Source organism: Corythoichthys intestinalis, chromosome 16, assembly GCF_030265065.1.
Source record: "Corythoichthys intestinalis isolate RoL2023-P3 chromosome 16, ASM3026506v1, whole genome shotgun sequence".
NCBI lineage: Eukaryota > Metazoa > Chordata > Actinopteri > Syngnathiformes > Syngnathidae > Corythoichthys > Corythoichthys intestinalis.
This window is the reverse complement of record NC_080410.1, coordinates 17,428,181-17,449,761: the sequence shown is the minus strand read 5'-3', so window position 1 is coordinate 17,449,761 and position 21,581 is coordinate 17,428,181. Positions and strand designations below refer to the sequence as shown.

General features: G+C 38.9%; 2 protein-coding genes across 3 annotated transcripts in view; both read right to left on the bottom strand.

Annotated features, from left to right (window-relative positions):
- LOC130932110 (uncharacterized) overlaps positions 1-21,581 on the bottom strand; it is a 50,895-nt gene that overhangs the window by 5,284 nt on the left and 24,030 nt on the right. For both annotated transcript variants that reach the window (XM_057861513.1, XM_057861514.1), the window contains exons 7-11: positions 16,577-16,594; positions 16,415-16,456; positions 9,673-9,816; positions 2,164-2,276; positions 1,825-1,857 (exon numbers count right to left, since the gene is read on the bottom strand). In XM_057861513.1, the coding sequence (XP_057717496.1) occupies positions 1,825-1,857; positions 2,164-2,276; positions 9,673-9,816; positions 16,415-16,456; positions 16,577-16,594 (350 nt within the window). The remainder of the gene's footprint in view (positions 1-1,824; positions 1,858-2,163; positions 2,277-9,672; positions 9,817-16,414; positions 16,457-16,576; positions 16,595-21,581) is intronic.
- Positions 3,570-4,831, bottom strand: LOC130932111 (uncharacterized). Its single transcript, XM_057861515.1, has 2 exons — positions 4,189-4,831; positions 3,570-4,126 (listed from the first exon to the last, which is right to left on the bottom strand). The coding sequence occupies exons 1-2, from the start codon at positions 4,390-4,392 to the stop codon at positions 3,830-3,832; spliced, it is 501 nt and encodes a 166-aa protein (XP_057717498.1). The 5' UTR covers positions 4,393-4,831; the 3' UTR covers positions 3,570-3,829.

Below are 21,581 nucleotides of genomic sequence, written 5' to 3'. Positions count from 1 at the left end.
ACATAATATGTACATTCTTTACAACAACCATACTTACGGACAAATCTTGTCCAAGGATCATATAAGCACAACAGAGACGTCGTGCAGCCATATTGAACTGGAAGGAAAACAATAAACCATGTCGCAAAGCGACCACAAGAGTTCGCTGTTAGACAGCACAAAAAGCCTTGCTGTAAAACTTACCAAAAGGCAGAATACTGTCTGAGCGGGACACGTGCGTTAATTTAATATTTTAACGTGATTAATTTAAAAAATTAATTACGGCGCGTTAACGCGTTAATTTTCTTCCTTTTTCATCTGCTTTATTAATAAAATGGCCTCAAACCATTGTCCTTTTTAGACCGACGTAAAACTACAAAAAAAAAGTACACAAGCATTGCATTAGCAGCAACGTTAGCTTAGCTTAGCAACGTTAGCTTAGCTTATACAGGTTCACTAAACATAAACAAAAAGCGTCTGATACAAAAATATAACATAATATGTACATTCTTTGCAAGAACCATACTTACGGAAAAATCTTGTCCAAGGATCATATAAGCACAACATTATCAGCCCGAGACGTCGTGCAGCCATAATGAACTGGCAACAAAACAATAAACCATGTCGCATAGCGACCACAAGAGTTCGCTGTTGGACAGCACAAAAAGCCTTGCTGTAAAACTTACCAAAAGGCAGAATACTTTCTGAGCGGGACATGTGCGTTAATTCCGTCAAATATTTTAACGTGATTAATTTAAAAAATTAATTACCGCGCGTTAACGCGATAATTTTGACAGCCCTAATATATATGTATATGTATATATATATATATATATATATATATATACATACACACAGGGGTGCACATAATTTTTTTGCCCAGGTTCTCAGAGGAGGACCTGGAGATGTGACTTGGTCCTCATTGAGCTTGAGAGCCGACCCGCCTGATGCGATAAATTTATGACAAGCTTTACTTAGAGCCAATTAACTTTAATTAATTATATTAACAATTAATGCTTGATTAACATCAACTGGCACAACAAAATTGCCATTACTTTGAAGTGAAATGTAAAGAAATAAAAAGCACCAATTCAAAATAAAGGGAATTATGCGGCTCCCACATTAACTCCAAGCCTTTTTAAAAGTGGGATGTCCTCCTCATAAGACCTCATTGAACGTGCATGTTTAGCTTGGTAAAATGCGAGCAAAAACACGTTTGTCAGTGCATGTCGCTGTTCATCACCTTTATTCCGCCACTTGTCCATAGGGCGAGTGGGGTCCTGTTTGACATCGATAGTTTGCTTAATTGCCACATGCTCTCTGTTTTTTTCGTGCTTTTCAAAGTTTGGATGGCTGATATTCTTTGACCCTACATAAAATGCGCTGCTCTTATCGGCGACATTGGGATTCTCACGGCACTTTTTGTACCGCATTTCCGTGCGAGCATCATTTGCTTCTAGCAATGGTACCTCCTGTAGCCACTTTTCAGCATAAGTCCTTTTTTTCGGTAGCTCCGGTGACGTCTCTGTCGTCTGTCTGTCTTTTGACGGGGGTGGGGGAACACGGAAGTAATTACTCAGTGTGGCCTGCCTGTTCGACATTTTGAGAAGTTATTTTCTCATGTCCGCCACAAATACAGTGGTCAGCCATCGGTACGCAAAAGCGTATGGAAGCCGTTGAGAGCCAGCGCGTTTGTTTACGTCCAGTACGCATGCGCGCATGCGGACCACTTATGTGCACCCCTGTATGTGTGTATATATATATATATATATATATATATATATATATATATATAATAGCAATGAGTTCCTTTATGATCTCAACACCGTCGTCGTTAACACTTACCAGAAAATCGGAATGTACAGATGGAATACCAGACTACAAAACAAAACAAAAAAATACTCATTAATTCACAGCAAGCATAAATACAAATTGGCCCTCTTTCTCATGTATGAACAATACTTTTACTGGAAAATAATGCCAAATGGTTGCTTTGATCAATCATAAGTAGGAATACTTCTCGTATTTTATCAATTAAAATTCCCCAATTACCAAACAATAGGCGCAATATGCCAGGTTGAACATAATGTGCATTGCTGCTGGCAGATTTACAAAAGCAGCAAGTCAAGTAAAAACGATTAGTTGCTAACTAAATGAAAAACACACACAAAAATTGTTCATCACCTGCCAGTCCATGTTGTGCATCCTCTGGCGGCGCATGTAAAAGTAAACAGCTAATGGCAGGACAATTGCAAGAGTTGAAGAAATCGCTAACAGCACCTTCAGGTTAAAATCGTCTGGTGAAAGAAAGAAAAATAAAGAATGCAATTTAATTTTCATTCATTAACACCACATAACAGGAAAAAAATGTTCAGTGGTAGTTCTAAATTCAAATGCTCCCAAAATACTATTTTACAATGTTAGACATACCATACGGTGTATATCACTTGACAAAAAGTTAAAAATTAGAAAAGAAAGTTAAAAATATAAACAGAGCCCTTCCTATCTGACTATGGATAAATGAGTTGGCCAGGGCAAATAGACAAACAAGGATTCATACTTTCATTCGCACTAATGGTTAAATTTGACTTTTTGAGTATGGACCACCCATAGACTTCAAAATCTATTATGAAGTCTATGGGACCACCAACCGTTTTAAAACTGTGAGCTACGTGACTGCTCATTATTACAAGAAAGGGCTACATCATTAATGTGGCATTTAAGTTATATTTAAAAAATATATAATAATAATAACCTTAGATGCCATTTTACCAGGTTTGTGAAACCATTTGCATTTAAAGTACCCAGAATGTCATTTTTCAAGCTACTTTAGTTGGTCCTTTCACGGCTCTTCTGCAGACATGGGCTGCGTTCCAATCGCGGTTTGAGTTGCCCTCGCTCACTTGCCCTAAGCACTTGCGATGACGTCACACTGAGGCCACTTGGAGGGTGGAGGGAAAGTGGGCGGAGGGGGAGCGAAAGACGTAAATGGAACATTCCTGCCCTCGTTCACTCACAGGCAACAAAATCATGGAACAACCACAAGGTGTTGGAGTAGCGCTATACTGCCTATTTCAAATCAGTGGCGCCTCCAGAAATTCTTTATAGGGGTGGCCAAATGGAGCCACTTAAAACCTTGGGTTTGCACACCAAAAGATAAAAGCCATAATTTCAGGTTTTTACTATGTTGTAGTATTTAACAGGCCAGTAAAAAATTGTCAAAAATACTTCAAGACACACCTTCTGATATACTTTTGTTGATGGTGTTAAATAGTATACTGTAAATTATTATATTGTGTTAATGTACATAGTCCATAATAGTCCGGGTCAAAATTTTGAGTTCCGCAGCAACAACAATCTGACATTATACTGGCGAGTGGGGTGTCCAGTGGGGTAGCCAACAAATTAATTGGGGGAAGCCGTGGCCAGGCCTCGCCACCCCCTGGTGGCAGCATTATTCCACATCGCACAAAATATACTGCGACTCATGTCAATAAGCCAGAGAAGTATTCCGCGCTTGATGACAATACGTTGGTACCTGGGAATTATAATAATAATAATAATAATAATAATAATAATAATGATAATAATACATTTTATTTCTAGAGCGCTTTTCAAACACACAAAGACGCTTCACAAGAGACATGGAATCACAGTACGATAAAAAGGTATTAAAAGGATAAAAAAAATTAAAAACACAATAAAAAGAATTAAAAATATGACAGCTAGGGGTTATGGTGGGTAAGAAAGAGTGAATAGGTGTGTTTTCAGTCTAGATTTGAAAAGTGATAGAGTAGATATGCTGCGGAGATCAGGGGGTAGGGAGTTCCAGAGCTGGGGGGCGCAATGACTAAAAGCTCTGGAACCAAAGGTGGAGAGGCGGACACGTGGGACGGAGAGGGGAAGAATAGTGGTAGGGCGAAGTGAACGGGTTGGATTGTTTAGACGGAGAAGATCGCAAAAGTAAGGAGGGGCCAGGGCATGGAGTATTTTGAAGGTGATGATGAGGATCTTGTAGTTGATTCTTTGTTTGACGGGAAGCCAGTGAAGTTGACGGAGGATGGGGGTGATGTGGTGTGTTGCGGGGGTTTGTGTGATGAGGCGTGCTGCTGAGTTCTGGAGGAGCTGCAGTTTCTGGAGGGACTTGCTAGGGAGACCGAAGAGTAGTGAGTTGCAATAATCGAGCCGGGAGGTTATTAGATTACAGACCAGGGTGGAAGCGGTATGGCGGGTGGAAGGGAGGAGGCGCGAAATGTTGCGAAAGTGGAAATAGGCTGATCTGGTGATTCTGTTGATATGTGACCGGAAGGAAAGTGTGCTGTCGAGGATGACACCCAGACTCTTAACCTGAGACGAAGGAGAGATCGGTAAATTGTTGATGGTAATAGAGAACTTATGGACATTAGAGAGCATTGCGGTGGTACCAACTAAAAGGACTTCTGTTTTAGAGCTGTTAAGTAGGAGGAATCAGAATGATCAGTTTTGTATCAATTTTTTTGGGGGGGGCATTTCATTATTAATTAATTTTTTGTCTATACCTTATAATCTGTAAACAGATTTGATGTTTAAATACATTTAACCTATTTGAAGTTTAGTTTCAGTCCCTCCCAACGCCAATTGATTGACAGACCATTACTTTCGTTAAAAGCAAAATAGAAAAGGCAAGCGAAATAGAAACATCAATGACAAAAATTGTTTCCTTTTCTTTACTAACAAAAGTAAAAGTCAATAAAAAAGTAACTTTACTCTTTATATAATGATTTCTTTCTCTTTATTTTTATTTATTTATTTATTTTGGCACGCCTGTGATTCCACACGTCCTGCCATAACTGCCACATAGTCTAATTTTTTTTTTTTTTATTTATCAACAACAATGATAAATTTTACAATTCCAAAGGCAGTTTGGTATCACATTCCAACACTTTGCTGGATCCTCCATTCATTTTCTTCTTTGGTGGTAAAAAGACAGCAGCCAAGGGTATTGAGCTTCATTATCACCACCGCATGGACATATTTTCCGTGTACCACTTCAATGCATTGTGGGATACAGGGAGCTCCAGAGTGACCATCGTTTTTCACTCGATCACTGAGCCCTCAGAGGGTCCATCTCACCAAGTTCACTTCGCTGTTTTGGGAATTGGAATGGCCCTTAAGATGGCGGCAGGGATTCCCCCGGGGGGCGGTGGCTAGGGCAAGTGAGCGAGGGCTCATTTAAACCGCGATTGAAACGCAGCCATGCAGTTTCTCATTAATATGTAGCTGACTGGATCTTATTTGAATATTGTTTCCTCTGGTTGGTCGTCAGTGGAGTGGGTGTGTCAATAAGAAGCTTGTGGGCATTGGTAATGCATGTGGTGACTGGACATGTGCCGATTACTGGTTTCAAGGTATACCTTGGTATGTTGTACTAAATCACAGCCATTGCACATTTATACAGTTGAATACTGTTTTATTTAGATACTGTATGCTGGATTCAGCTCAGTTTAAACAAGGAAGTGGCGACAAGCTTGCCTGCCTCCTCGGCTGTCCTGTCCTGCTAATGCACGAATCCGAATTTTTCGTGTTTTTCCGACTCGAGTGAGGCATTAACTTGACGGTCTGAACGTGACAAGTCGCATAGAACTGGACCATTTCAAATCCGATCTGGGTCCCTATCGTATGTGGTTCAAATCCGATCTGGGCCACGTTTTCCAGACTCGCGGCGGTCTGTACTGTCCAGTCTCTCAAATCGGAATTCATGCAGCAATTACGTCATCAAAAAGCGAGAGAGACGCTACGGTAGCGGTGCAGCTGTGCATCAGGCCCGGATCTAGGTTTACCCACCAGGGTGGGCACTAAGAAAACTTGAGGGGGCACCCCAAATGTGGGCTTTTTTTTAACCCTCTGCATTTCTCCAGGCTTGGGAACGGCGCAAGTAGGACACTGGCTTGTGTCCCGTTGAGGCTGCATTAATTTTGGGGGGGTTTGTTTTTTGTTTGTTTGTTTTTTTTCATTCTCGCTGTCGGCGTGATGTCACGATGACGTCATCTCGCATAGCAACGTGTCGCCATTTTGAGATGGGGGCACACACAGGTAAACATCCGTAGACAAACGCCTGAAATTCATATATTTCAGGTGTGTTTTGCGTCTTTTTTTCATTAAAAACATCATAAACATGACTTATTATCAGGAGTCACTGCCGACAGACGCGAGGAGGCGATACAACTTAAAATTAGCGTGTATTGGCCTGCAAATCTGCCCATACAAAGTCGCAGCTGATAGCTGGATAAACAATCCAAAGGAATTGCCTGCAGTGGAGTTCGGTAACATCTACAACTACCTCACAAAGTCACCCAGTAAGTTGACCTTTACCAATTACGTGGAATATGTACTGTGAGGAACTAAGAAAACTGGTAGTATATACGGAGTGATCATTTCTATAACCGGTAATTCGCCTCCAAGCGTTATTTAGCTGTGAACACGTCACGGCAAAATAACCAATTCCCACCAGGCCAATAATATACCGATTGACCGATCAGAGCAGTTCATGGCAAAAGAAAAATAACGCTTTGCAAGTTGTCAGTTACGGTAATAATAAAAATGCTTAGTCTATTGAATCCTAGCAGCTAATTGGGGCAAGAAAAATCGATTAAAGTTTACTCACCAGTAATAAAATGTCAGCTGCAAACGTACAGTAAATGTGCCTGGATTTAGGTTCCCACTGGCGAGAATGGTCCACTGAACCGTCTTGTTTTACTGTTCCTTAATTAATTGCTTTCAGCCATTTGCTTGTCCTTTTCTTCTCACGAGGAAGAATAAAGAACTTCAAATGCGGCTCCGAACTCTTCCTTGTGTTACAAACCTCAACACGGCAACTTTTAGTCATTCCGATGGAAAAAAAAAGACCGCAAATAAGACAAAAGTTCAACGCGTTTGTACTTCAATAAAGGACAGAGCAACTGCTTGTGACTCGTGTTTTGCCCCCATTTCAATATGGCGACGCATTGTTGTGGCTGGTGACATCATTAATGCCCGGATGTCCGACTGCGAGAATGTGTCTGGAGGAGAGAGAGGAAGCGCGCGGATAACAAATGAGGTTGGAAAAACAGCTTGTTTTGGTGATTGCTTGTTCGGCGTGGTTGCGGCCAACAGTAACCGTTAATCCTGCAATAAAAAAGTAGGTGAGACCAACTCTCCGTGCGTTCTCTATATCCAGTGCGACGCTAAATAGAGACTGTGCCGTCACGATAGTCGTGGCTATGAACACCTTTCTCGTATCAACGACTCTACAGACGTGGCTATGTCTAAGCAGGTTTATTAACACTCAAACGGGTGAAACTAAAGAAAACAGACAAAACAACACAATCAAATTATGCACAATATATGAAATCGCATATGTACTGCCCTATCTGTAGCAAACTGCATATGAAAATATGAATAAACAATTAGCAGAGCGCCCGAGACGCCATTTTGCCGACCCTCTAACTCGTGGGTAATTAGCATATCACAAGTTTCATGCTAAGTAAATCTGTCTCACTTTTTTAGCACTGAAGTACACACAATTCACATATTTACGTTTTTAAACACATTTAAACAATACCTACCGGCGATGCAACCTCAAATTCAAGGCAAAGTGGTCACAGAGATGGTGCGAACGGACTGCGGCCGTCGTCGTGTGATTCCCTACTGAACAACTACTGAACATCCGTGTGACAGTTTCTTTCAAATAAAGTGCACATGGGATGCAGTATATTAAGGCGTCCACTAGATGATGCTAATAAGACGTAAAAGCAATAAACTCAGGTATTCAATCACAAAACCCATCAATCTTTTATGCATAACAGAACACCGACATTTTGATTGGGTGGGCACGACTCACATCTGGGTGGGCCGTGCCCACCCTGGCCCACCCATAGATCCGGCCCCGCTGTGCATTATTAGCATCTAGCTTGCCTTGAGAACGGCTTTTTAGGAAGGGTCGGAATGACAACAGCCATAAAAAAAATAAAAATGGGTTGAGGATAAGCCTGAGAAGGATCGGTTTTCTGTCTGCTCCATATAAGCAATATTTCAACATTGCTTACACGGCCGAGAGTCGGGGCAAACTGCCCGTATGTGTGTGTGACATGCACGGACAGTGCGTGCATGCTATCGATCCATATACTTTGAATATAAACCTAAACTGGGATTATTTATGTCTGTTGTTTGTGTCCTCTTTTTAAAAAGGCAAATATGATATCCCTGGAATGACGGATGACAGCCAGCATGTGTGGTCATTTGTTTTGATGCTTCTGCGCATGCGGGTCGTCTTGCTCAGCGCGTGTCGGACTGCGAATTAGAGCGCACGCGTAATACTTGAACGTTCTCAATGGACAAAGGCAATCGGAACGGGCACGCCAAAAAAACAGATATGACAAAAAATCGGATTTGTGCATTAAGACCTGTAGTATGAACCTAGCCTTAGAGGGCAGGTAACTGCACTATAAAGCTGCATTATAACGCACTGTGATGTCACTCTGTGACCAATTTCAAAACCTGCTGTTTGCAGAACGATTTCCCTTGCAAACGCGATTTCAAACTAAAAAAAAAAAAACAAACGACACAATTAACATACTTCAACCAGGGCACACTCCAATTTCTTATGCATGAAACAGTATAAAATACTGGATTGAAACAGTATAAAATACTGTAAAATGACTTTAGTGCCTCTTTAATACACACGTCATTATTTCTATTATTTTAAAAGGGGAAAAATTCTAAATACAAACGAATCAGAGATTGATCACCACTAGGAGAGGGAACCTCTTGGTAACTCAAGATACGATACGGTTTGAGATACAAAGCTCACGATAACGATCATCAGACGATATGGCGATACAACGATTATCGATACATTGGTCAGGAAATCATTCTAGGATATTCTAAAAACAACTAATAAACAGAAAAACAAGCTTCTGCTGTGAACAGGAATGAGTTTATCACTAGTAGACGTCCAATCCATTTGAACTGGGAGGGTGACAGTGAATGAACGTTCGATCATTTGCTGCCATCCCTCCCACTTCAAACGGATTGAACGTCTATGGCCGTCAGTGGCAGCCAATGCCAGGCAATGAGGTAATTATGGGCCATTTAAGGTCATTTACCTGTTGATTTACAGTTACTTCCTGTTGATTTGGGGGTATTTTATGGGTCACTTCCTATTTATTTTGTGTTACAGAACAGGAAGTGACCTGGGAATCACCCAAATAATTAGGCTGTGAGTCAAACTCAACAGAAAATGACCTGTAAATGCCCTAAAATGAACAGCAAGTGACCTGTAAATGCCCTGAAAATCTGACAGAATGACTGAATGCTCTGTTTTCGAATGAACAAACATGTCCAGTCTAAATGGATTGGGTGTCAAGCACCATCAAGCCAGCCTTAGAGTTAACGGAAACACTATTATGGTGGAAGATTTTGGTAGCAACTTGTCGGTTCCTTTTTTTTTCTTTCTTTTTTTTTAATAGACATTGACACCTTTTTAAGACGATATCTCGATTCTTGCAGGAGCATATCGATAACCTTTTGGGTTACAAAGTATCACGATATATCACCATTTCGAAATTTTGTCACACCCCTAATCACCACCATGAATCGGTTTTGGTTTAGTCTTGGAACATTCAAAACCAAGACAATATGACTATACTACCCCTGTGGCAGTAACATAAAACTTACCTTTGTTTTGACAGTCAGTCTTTTTTTCAGTGCTTGTTTCATTGCTTGTCTGCTGCGTCAATGGTTTTCGTGGTGATGTCTGAGATGACCAAACTTTTGATGTCCTCATCGTCGTTGGTTCTATTGTTGTCGGTATTATAGTTGCTGGCGGGAGAGTAAACAATTAAATGAATTGACTTTAAAAGGCATTCAATAGTAGGAAAGAGAAAGCCTTTTGGCATCGGTTGAAGGTGTTTATTAAAATCATACACCTACTGTATGTTTGATTCTGTACTTTAACTCATGGCCTGCCATTGACAGGGATAGACAACCAATTTATCTATTATCAGAGATATGTATATTTCTTACTAAAAATATCGCATCTATGACTAAAATGACCAAAATATTAACTCATTGGCTTCACCTATAGGTGATCGCCCAATCCATTTTAACTGGGATGGCTGGTAGTGAATTTAAATACTAGACACATTCCGATTGGTCATTATTGGAAGTTGGAAAAAAAAAAAAGTTTTTGTTTAAAGGTGCACAATGTACGAATGATGGCCAAAAACGGTACTGCAACTGGATCAAAATATTGACTGGATCAACATATCCTCCCCCTCGGGCTACCAGAATAGCGCTTCATATTCCCCTAACCTGCAGGAAAAACTGTAAGTGGCAAGCGAAGAGTCCTCTGCAGAAGGTATGTCTTATACTTAATTTTCATGTAAATGTCAACATGTAGTAATGACGATTAAAAAGGCGTGATATTAGGTCCAAATTAGTTTATGTCACCATGACCGAAGTGAGGGAGGGCTACTTTTCTCAATGTATGCAATGCAATGTAAGAACACTGGCAAGTCATATCATTTGGTAATGCATTGACATCATCCACAAAAACAATTGAATTGCTAACTAAAGTGATCCCTTGTTTTTCACGGTTAATGGGGACCAGAACCCGCCGCAATAAGTGAAAAACCGCGAAGTGGCGCACAAATTGATTTATTTTTTTTGTGTGTGTGTTCAATGTATTTATTCAGATTTAGCACACAATTTTTTTTGTGTCTGTGTTCAATGTATTTATTCAGATTTAGCATTGGAAGTGATACATTTAAGACATGTTTTTTTCACCTTTTTTCCCCAAAGTATAACAAAAAAGGTATATACTGTATATATTTTAATAAATTATTTTTTAAGCACTTCAAATGTAATAATTATGATAAGTTTTAAACAGGTAACTGTTTCTCCGAATTATTTTTAAACAAGAATAAAGTAGTGGTAGAAAAATGCTTGGCTTTATCAAATGCATCATTGAGTGAGTCTTCTAAAATCCGCTAAGAGCTGCTCACTTACACGCAATGAGTTGCCACAGCAACTGTTTAACAAGTTAAACGATGATTCACGCATGCGGCGCTTCAGAAGTTCGTGACTCTCGCAAGATCAAACACATTCATCAGTCAATCATCGATAACTAGTGTACATGCACTGCCTGCCAGACAAACATAGAGCAGGGAAACGGAGGGAGCGAGAGTGAAACTACGTGATCGTCTTGGGACAGCTCATTTGTATTTTTTTTTTATTCTTTAGTTGAAAAAAAATCCACGATGGCATGAGGGGGCGAAGTTTAAAGCGCAAAGTAGGGAGGGATCCCTGTAAATATATACACGCGGGAAGACTGCCCCGGTCAATGTATATACATACTAAATAACATAATGTGCACTTTGAGATTTGTTTTCAAATGTAAAGTGCGTTATAAATAAAATGCATTATTATTAGTAGTATTATTATTATTAATAACGTAGCAAAACCACGCTGAATGAATGCATTTTCTTGTTTCGCTTTTGATGAACACGGAAGCAAAAGAGAAAGAAATTTGTGACGCGTAAATCGTCTTTTAAAATGGGAAAATCTCCGCTTAACCATTGATATCCGTTTTAGCATGTTTCTTGAATGTCTATTGAAATATTATAACCAGAAGTGCAAATCCTACATTGTGCACCTTTAACTAGTTTGTTTGTTTTTTGGGGGTAAGATAACATTCCTCTTCATATTAAAATTTAAATGAAAGACAAAAAAATTGTTAATCCATGTAATCAGCACCAACAGATCTCACACATACAGTAGATGATTGAAATTGGCAACATAAAGCCCTGATCAGAGCATCCCTACTATATACTACAATTAAAGAATGTATACGTATATGAAATACAGCACGTAATGCTATCAAGATAATTAAATTTAATCATGTGTTTTCATATTCTGCTTTCAAACAATTAACAAATGATAACTATCAAGATGTATTACTGTAAAATGATAACTATTCCCATGCCTGTATGGCAGTGTTTTTCAACCGGTGTGCCATGTCACACTAGTGTGTCGTGAGAGATTGTCAGGTGTGCCGCGAGAAATTATCCAATATCGCTTTTTTTTTTTTTTTTTTTAACGTCGTCGGGTGGAGTTGCAGTACGAAGGAAGGAGTAGGCAGAAAGGTCTCGGTTGTGTGCAGATGAGTGAGGTATATTGCTCGTGTCGCGTTCAAGAACTGCTCGGATTTCTAGACATCAGCCACCTTGCTGTCCGCGTTAATGAGGACCCCAGCACGTCTACTGTGCATCATTTGATTAGACTCGTCAAGTGTCGGTATACAAAAAAGTGTCCTATCCATTTTATCCATATGTGATGACCGTCAATCCTCGCCGTGTTTCATTCCAACACATTGTCGAGGAAAGCAAGGTGGCTGACGGCTAGAAATCCGAGCAGTTCTTGAATGCGACACGAGCAGCTATCCAACAGCGCCATGGTGCCAAGCAAGCTTAAACGTCATATCCAAACGATACACCTGTCGCTTCAAAAAAGGTCGATGGACTATTTTGTTCACCTTCGTGAAACCACAGAGAAACAGGCAACTTTTTGGAGAAAAAAACTACAAAGGTGAATGAGAAAGCCCTCAGAGCTAGTTGCCTTGTTGCTAAATCCAAAAAATCCCACACTGTGGCAGAGACATGAATACTACCTGCATGCAAAGCCATTGTCAGCGAGATGCTCGACCCTGATGCAGTTAAAGACATTGCTAAAGTCCCCCTGTCTGATAATTCTGAGCTTTTCAAGCTTAAAGGGTATGACAACACCTGGGGAAAAGCTAATATTCCATCATTTATCCATAAACGCATGCCTTTTGGATTCATATCATGCCACTTCGTGTAATTACACACATCGCAACACCAAGAAAATGATACAAAATTTGGATCGATTGTCAAGCTGAAACGACCCGCCCCCGAGATCCCGGAAATCTAGCATATTGTGTGCGTGACGTCACTACAAGGAAACAACCGGCTCAGTGCTTAGTACTGAATGGTGGCGATGATGGCGGACAATTTTGTTTCTAGTTGCAGCGACGAATCCGACGTAACGAACATTCTTCTAATGGTGACGAGGAGAGTTATGAACCTTTCTTTGGTGTTTTGGGTTATCAATTTGAGCCCAAACGAAAGCCAATGCAGCCTAATGAAAGGATCATTGAGGAGAGCAATCACACTGATGAAACACCGGCAACAACAGATTGTGTGGGAAACACCGAATGGTTTGTTTTGCATTACTTTTTGTGAAGCTGATACACCGTGACCGCAAAATAAAGTAGAGTTATTATTATTTATTGTGCTATCATCGGTTTTCGCTCTGCCAACCGACACAAATATGAATGGGATTAGAGGATTTGTTCTATATATTTTACGAGCGATAATTTATACATGCGTCCAGTCCTATATCCAATGCGTGATATGTTTTTTGTTATAAAAGAGTACTCACTCTGGCCATTTTCCTCCTTTGCTTTGCCTGGGGTGGTGGGGTGGTCTCATCAGAGCCAGTCATCGTCCTCTTTCTTAATATCTCGGGACATTTAGGTGGCTGCGCGTGTAGGTGGGCACTGCATCTGCTTTCAGCAGCAATTTCTTAGCAAAACCTGATTTCATTTGTCCATAGTTCGTATAGCTTTCAGGTGTAAAATACGCACCACAAAAAACCGTGCTGGAGGCTGGGTCTGCAAAATTAGCCCTCTTAGCACTGATGAACTTAACTCATTGTCTGCGTAGTCCAGCTCTTTTTCTCGCGTTCGGGAACTCATGGGTACTACATTGCGACAGATGGCTATTTGTACACCACATAGCATGAAAGGTTTGAACCATTTTAGCGATTTTTTGATAAAACACGTACGCAACTCTCTCGTCGATAAACAACGATGGTACCTGCCTCGAACTATTGTTTCCTTGCTATGACGTCTCCGCCTCATTCAGTTGTTTCCGGAATACTTTCGGAAATGTTTGTAATTTTCAATCTATTTTCGATAATTGCTCATGAATGTGATTTATTTTTTTGTTAATTTATTAATATTTGTTATCTTGCCACATACCGGTTCTATTGATATCTCACAGCCCCTTAGTGTTTTAATACCCCTTAGCTGCTATAGAAATTAAAAACAGAGAAACAGAGCTCTTGAAGAAGATTCCTGCCAGAATATCGGCTTGGTGTTGTCATTCTTATTACAGCCTTCACCGTGTACAGACGCACTCTGTGATAACACATAATCACTTTTGCCACACACATAGCCACAACAAAATGTTCCCGCAGCAAACAGATGTAAAAATGTCAGGGACATGACAAAGCCATAACCTTGTACGCCCTGAAATTAATCGAGCTGCTTGACTGGACGCTGAGTAACTCAACCCAGATCGTTGATTGTGTTATTGTACAGTTTTGTGGCCATCTGATGTAAGAGTGTGACAAAATCTCGATACAGCGATATATCGCGATATTTTGCAACCCGATGGGTTATCGATATGCTCCCACCAAGAATCGATACTTTTATTTAACATATTGGCCATACAATGGGGTATGGATGCTGTAAACTGCTCAATGTTTGTTGAGCAATTCCTTGGCGTTCCACTAGGGGCGCTCGGGAGTAGCGGTGAGGGTAAAGTGCGCACAAGTTGTCTAGAGAAGAAGAGAGGACGCTCCAAGTTGGTTGAAAAAATAAAAAAGCTCCGTGAGAACGGTGGAGGAAAAAATGAGAAAAATATTGCTACAAATCACACATGGGGACACACTTTAGATTTTACACCAACAAGAAAGGAAGTAAGGTGAACAAGGACTTTGCTGTATGCAAGAATTGTCTAAGAAAAATAAGTTTCACTGGGAGCTGGTGACGTAGTGGACACCGGAGCTTGTGAGCTTCGCTTTCATCACTTGAGGTAAGAAAGTTTTGCAATGTAATTGACTTTTTAATTTACATGTATTATTTTGATGACATTTGGTGTTGAATGATATAAAATAAACCAGGACCCTAAACAGGATGAAAATGAATATCGAACAAGCCCACATGAATTTACCGATTTATTTGATATTATTTGAGAACCAATTTCCATCTAGTTTACTACACAAACTGTTATTACTGTCATTTTGATACAATAAGCTATAAAAATGGTTTGAATAGGTTCCAAGATATATAAAGTGATGTGCATGATAATTAATGTAGCCTACATATTAAAAATAGGTAATTATTGAATTTTTAATTTCTATACATTCAATTCATATTTTTTTTAATTCAATACTTCCAACACAAAAAAATCAGGATTTCAACTCAAACGCTATGAAGTAGCTAATATTTTTTGTTTTATTTTGTTGTTTTTAAGGTGAGGAAGACTGTTACTGAGCAAGTCTGACATCTTAAATGCTGAAGCAGATAGCGGAAGTGCTCAAACCAAGCAACAAAGGTCATATACGAAGAAAAAGACCCACCAATTTTATCATTGCCCCACTCCAAGCTCAACTGCTGACACCTACGGCACTTTTTATTTATTAATTTTTTTTAAAGATTTAAAACTTTAAAGAAATTAAGGGTGCCATTCATCATGATCTCTCCAAGCGATATCAGTGGTCGTGGTTGGTTTCCTCAATATGTGCAGGGGCACAATTTGCAGTAGATTTATATTTTACAGCAATGTTGACCAGAAAAGGTGTCACTGTTTAATAAATGACTTAAACAGTATTTTTTCTATTTTTAAATATCTTTTTTTTTTTTTTTCGTTTCAACAGTTGTATCGTAGAATGTCATGTATCCAATTTCTGACCAATATATCGATAATCGCTGTATCGTGATATAATCGTTATCGTGAGCCTTGTATCGCGAATCGTATCGTATCGTGAGGTGCCCTGAGGTTCCCACTCCTAATCTGATGTATGTACCATGTCTGAATGTGCGTCTTTAGTTGTATGGGGGATGGGAAACTGATAAGCATATGCTTCCTCCCGTCCGCCTTTGTCTTCTTCTTCGGTTCCTTCGGGCAAATCATATCACATTTTTGTAGTTGTCAATGATTGCCGATGATGATGACAATAAACGTATCAAAAAATATATATATATACAGCAGGGAGAACAAGTATTTGATACACAGTCAATGGGAAAACCCATTGACAGTGTATCAAATACTTGTTCTTTCCACTGTATATCGGCTTAGTGTTAATCGAAACAGTTTCACACGGAGTACTGAGAAATTATTTTATACTTTAATTTACTGTACATAAAGTAATTTTTGAACATTTTTAGTTTGTGGTGTGCCGCGCGATTTTTTCCAATGTAAAAACGTGCTGTGACTCAGAAAAGGTTGAAAAACACTGCTATATGATATCTAATTACTTTAATAGTTTTATGTTCTTTTTCTCAAAGGAATACTTGTAATGCTGTTAAGCAATAATTATTTAATGTACTTACCACCATCCAAATAAAGTTTCTCAAATAAAGGGCAAGCAGTTGCTAAAAAAGACATCACAGCAGAAGATAAGAAAATTGGATAGGGTGCAAACAGGCTGAAAATTCATTATTATACAGTATATCGAAGTTATATCTTAGATAATATAATATAAACATGCTCACCATATTCACAGCCTGCATCTGAAAAGGAAAACATAAGAATGATCCCATTTTGAATATCACATTCTGAACAGGTTTTAGGTTTGCATTTCAGTAAATTAGGATATACTGTAATTCACTATATTGTATCGATTCACCATAGATTAGGTAAAAATGTAAATATAAAAAGATTGGGATTAGGTCAGATACTGACATCTCAATTGTATTTTCTCGCATTTTAATTAGTATTAAACTTTCACTTGAATGTAACTATTTTAAAATGAATCCGTTATCGCTATACCACTTTTTACACCAGAGCTAATAAAGATTGTGAACACATTTTTATGAACATATAAGACTGATAAATAAACCTGAAAGTCTGTTTACAAAAGGGCTACTAAAGTAAAATAAGAAAAACTATAAATTATATAGATACATTTGACCATCTATATACAGTTGTGGTCAAAAGTTTACATACACTTGTGAAGAACATAATGTCATGGCTCTCTTGAGTTTCCAGTTATTTCTACAACTCTGATTTTTCTCTGATAGAGTGATTGGAACAGATACTTCTTTGTCACAAAAACATTCATGAAGTTTGGTTTTTTTATGACTTTATTATGGGTGAACAGAAAAAAGTGATCAAATCTGCTGGGTCAAAAATATACATACAGCAGCGCTAATATTTGGTAACATTTCCCTTGGCCATTTTCACTTCAATTAGGCGCTTTTGGTAGCCATCCACAAGCTTCTGGCAAGCTTCTGGTTCAATCTTTGACCACTCCTCTTGACAGAATTGGTGCAGTTCAGTTAAATTTGATGGCTTTCTGACATGGACTTGTTTCTTCAGCATTGTCCACAAGTTCTCAATGGGGTTTAAGTCAGGACTTTGGGAAGGCCATTCGAAAACCTTAAATCTAGCCTGATTTAGCCATTCCATTACCACTTTTAATGTGTGTTTGGGGTCATTGTCCTGTTGGAACACCCAACTGCGCCCAAGACCCAATCTGATGACTTTAGGTTATCTTGAAGAATTTGAAGGTAATCCTCCTTCTTCATTATCCCATTTACTCTCTGTAAAGCACCAGTTCTATTGGTAGCAAAACAGCCCCACAGCATAATACTACCACCACTGTGCTTGACGGTAGGCATGGTGTACTTGGGGTTAAAGGCCGCACCTTTTCTCCTCCAAACATATTGCTGGGCATTGTGGCCAAACAGCTCGATTTCTGTTTCGTCTAAACACAGAACTTTCCTCCAGAAGGTCTTATCTTTGTCCATGTGATCAGCAGCAAACTTCAGTCGAGCCTTAAGGTGCCGCTTTTGGAGGAAGGGCATCCTTCTTGCACGGCAGCCTCTCAGTCCATGGAGATGCAAAACACGCTTGACTGTGGACACTGACACCTGTGTTCCAGCAGCTTCTAATTCTTGGCAGATATGCTTTTTGGTGATTCTCGGTTGAATCTTCACCCTCCTGACCAATTTTCTCTCAGCAGCAGGTGATAGCTTGCATTTTCTTCCTGATCGTGGCAGTGACAAACCAGTGCCATGCACTTTATACTTACAAACAATTGTTTGCACTGTTGCTCTTGGGACCTGCAGCTGCTTTGAAATGGCTCCAAGTGACTTTCCTGAATTGTTCAAGTCAATGATTCGCTTTTTCAGATCCATGCTGAGCTCCTTTGACTTTCCCATTGTAGCGTTTGTGGGCGTTTGCATCCAATGAGCCCTATTTAAATGGCCTCAGAGAAGTCAAAATTGCTAATTCGTGTTGCTGTATGTATATTTTTGACCCAGCAGATTTGATCACTTTTTCTGTTAACCCATAATAAAGTCATAAAAGAACCAAACTTCATGAATGTTTTTTGTGACAAAGAAGTATCTGTTCCAATCACTCTATTGGAGAAAAATCAGAGTTGTAGTAATAACTGGAAACTCAAGAGAGCCATGACATTATGTTCTTCACAAGTGTATGTAAACTTTTGACCACAACTGTATATTAATACTGTCAAGCGATTAAAGTTTTTAATCACAGTTAATCGCATTTTTGCATAGTTAACTCACTTTTTTGTAGAACAAAAAAAATCATTGAATTCTGTCCCATTATTTTGTCAAATTTTAATACTAGTGCCGTCAAGCGATTAAAAGATCAATTGCATGTTGTCGATAGTTAAGTCGCAATTAATCGCATTTTGTTGTCATTGCTTTCATTTTTTTAAATGGAGAAATGATTATATTTGAAGTTCAATGTACACCTATCAGCATAGGAGTTGACCAATGTTGCTTACTGTACATAATTCAAATTTGAGCCTTATTAGAAACAAAGAGTTGGGCAACTTTACATTTGTAAAGATCAATTAAACATCACATTTTCCCCCAAATAACTTCAAATAAAAGCATGTCTCCTCACAGTTCTACGATTAAAGGTTCAAAGCGTGGAGTTTCCATTTTATTTTTTTGGTACAATCTATAACACATGTATTTTATATATCTTTAGTTTTTATACTTTAGATTTCTATATATATGTATACCTTAATGAAATCTAACATTTGTTTTCATTGGTTTAAAATTATTTATGAAATAAGATTCCCCAAAAAATTATTTAATCGCACGTTTAAGAAATTGATGGGGTCAAAGGAGGTTTGCGTTAACTCCGTTATTAACACGTTAACTGACAGCACTAATATATATTTATATATATTAGGGCTGTCAAACGATTACATTTTTTTTTTTAATCACAGCTTAAAAATTAATTAATCGTACTTAATCGCAATTCAAACCATCTCTAAAATATGCCATATTTTTCTGTAAATTATTGTTGGAATGGAAAAATAAGACAAGACGGCTATATTCATACAACATACTGTACATAAGTACTGTATTTGTTTATTTTAACAATAAAAACACAAGATGGCGTTAACATTATTAACATTCTTTCTGTTAAAGGGATCCATGGATATAAAGACTAGTAGTTCTTGAAAGATAAATGTGAGTACTAATTATAGCAATTTTATATTAAAACCCCTATTAATGTTTTGGTTTCAATAAAATTTGTAAAATTTTCAATCAAAAAAAACCAAAAAAAACTGGTAACTCGCCATTGTTGACGTCGCCGAGCGGTGACGTCACAGCCGTTCTTCAACAGTGTCTTTAACTACGTAAGGTAGTTATTGAAATACACCACAAGGTGTCAAGGGCGAGTTTTTGATTAATTAGGGATACAGCCAAGTTTCTCTAGTGCGTTTTGCCCCCCGACTGACGCCGTAGCTTCCGGGTTCATTGGACCTTACGTTCATTTGAGTGTTGACTTCACAATGTACGAGAACTCCGATAGTTTGTATATTGTGACTAAATATTGCCATCTAGTGTATTTGTTGAGCAAAACGAAATGTTTGAACAAAGTCTGAGTAAGTTTCATGTGTATTTTGCATAGCTATTTTGATTGGGAATGCCAGTTCTCTTTGCATTGAGCGCTTTTCTTTTTGTGAACATTACTTTTTTTGAGCAATAGAAATATTTTTTTTGTTCTGCTTTCAGTAAATGATACTGTAGCGACTTAACTGTTCCGCCCAAATGCATGATGGGATGTTGGGCAACCATGACTGTCAGTGGTGGCTGCAAATGGTATATGTTCTGCGTTGTGTTCAAAGAAGCGTGTTTAAAAAAAAGATCATCTCCTGTCATTCATCCCCACGCCGCCAAAGCTTATGCCAATAAATGGCGCAGCCCGAATGAATGCCTGTGTCCACTCGCTTTTCTCTGCCTCTAAGCTCTCAATGAACAAAAAACGGCGCCATTGTAGTCTGTTTGAGCATTAGTGCATTAGTGGGTCATTCCGCTCATGCGTTAAATGAATTAAATATTTTAACGTGTATTTTAACTATTTATGTTGCCTTCAAGTCTGCAGATCTCTCAGGGCGCAGACAATTAAAAAAACGTGTGGCATTTGCCAAGGCCCACAGCCTGTCAAAAGGATGAACGCTGGAAAAGTGGTAAAAGGTGGATTTTTCAGATGAATCCTCCATTGAATTACAACACAGTCGCCGCAAACATTGCAGGAGACCTACTGGACCCTGCATGGATCCAAGATTCACTCAGAAAACAGTGAAGATTGATGGTGGCAAAATCATGGTCTGGGGTTGCATCCAGTACGGGGGTGTGCAAGAGATCTGCAGGGTGGAAGGCAACATAAATAGTCTGAAATATCAACAAATCTCAGCTGCCTTTTACATTCCTAACCATAAAAAAGGGACAAATTCTGCAGCAGGATGGTGCTCCATCGCATACTTCAATCTCTACCTCAAAGTTCCTCAAGGCAAAGAAATATTAAGATCATCCAGGACTGGCCAGCCCAGTCACCAGACATGAACATCATTGAGCATGTCTGGGGTAGGATGAAAGAGGAAGCATGGAAGACGAAACCCAAGAATGTTGATGAACTCTGGGAGGCATGTAAGACTGCTTTCTTTGATGTTCCTAATGACTTCATCAATAAATTGTATGAATCCTGCCGGACCACATGGATGCAGTCCTTCAAGCCCATGGAAGTCATTCAAAATATTAAATTTGGATCTCACAGCACCACTACTTAATTCGCTTATGTTATGTAACATATTTAAATTATTTTTGTATTTGAAGTACATTTTTTGTTCAATTTTCACACTAATTTTTGTAGGCGACAAAACTTTTGTCTTGTCAAAAGTTGACCTTTATGTCTTCATTAAATGCTAAATCTTTTTTTCAGTGAAACAAATATATTTTTGTACATTCAACATCATTTGGGAGGGTCTTAGCTTTCATATGAGCCATTTCTGAAACCAATTGAATACTTAAAAGTCAGGTTATTAGCAATTGTTTCTACGAAATGGATAAGCGACAAGACTTTTGTCAAGGACTGTTCATATGCATGTCAGTGCCAATGGTGATGATAGGTTTTCATTCTTCTGCTTTGAATTTAAATGAGTTTGTCACTAGTAGACGTTCAGTCCATTTGAAATAGGAGTGTTGGCAACGAATGACCAGTTCATTC

Bases quoted from the DNA above. Each gene is read 5' to 3' on its own strand.
- LOC130932111 (XM_057861515.1), bottom strand. From the start codon at position 4,392: ATGCTCTCTAATGTCCATAAGTTCTCTATTACCATCAACAATTTACCG. The intron at 4,127-4,188 runs GTCTGTAATCTA...CGGTCTCCCTAG, and splicing joins GCCATACCGCTTCCACCCTG to CAAGTCCCTCCAGAAACTGC.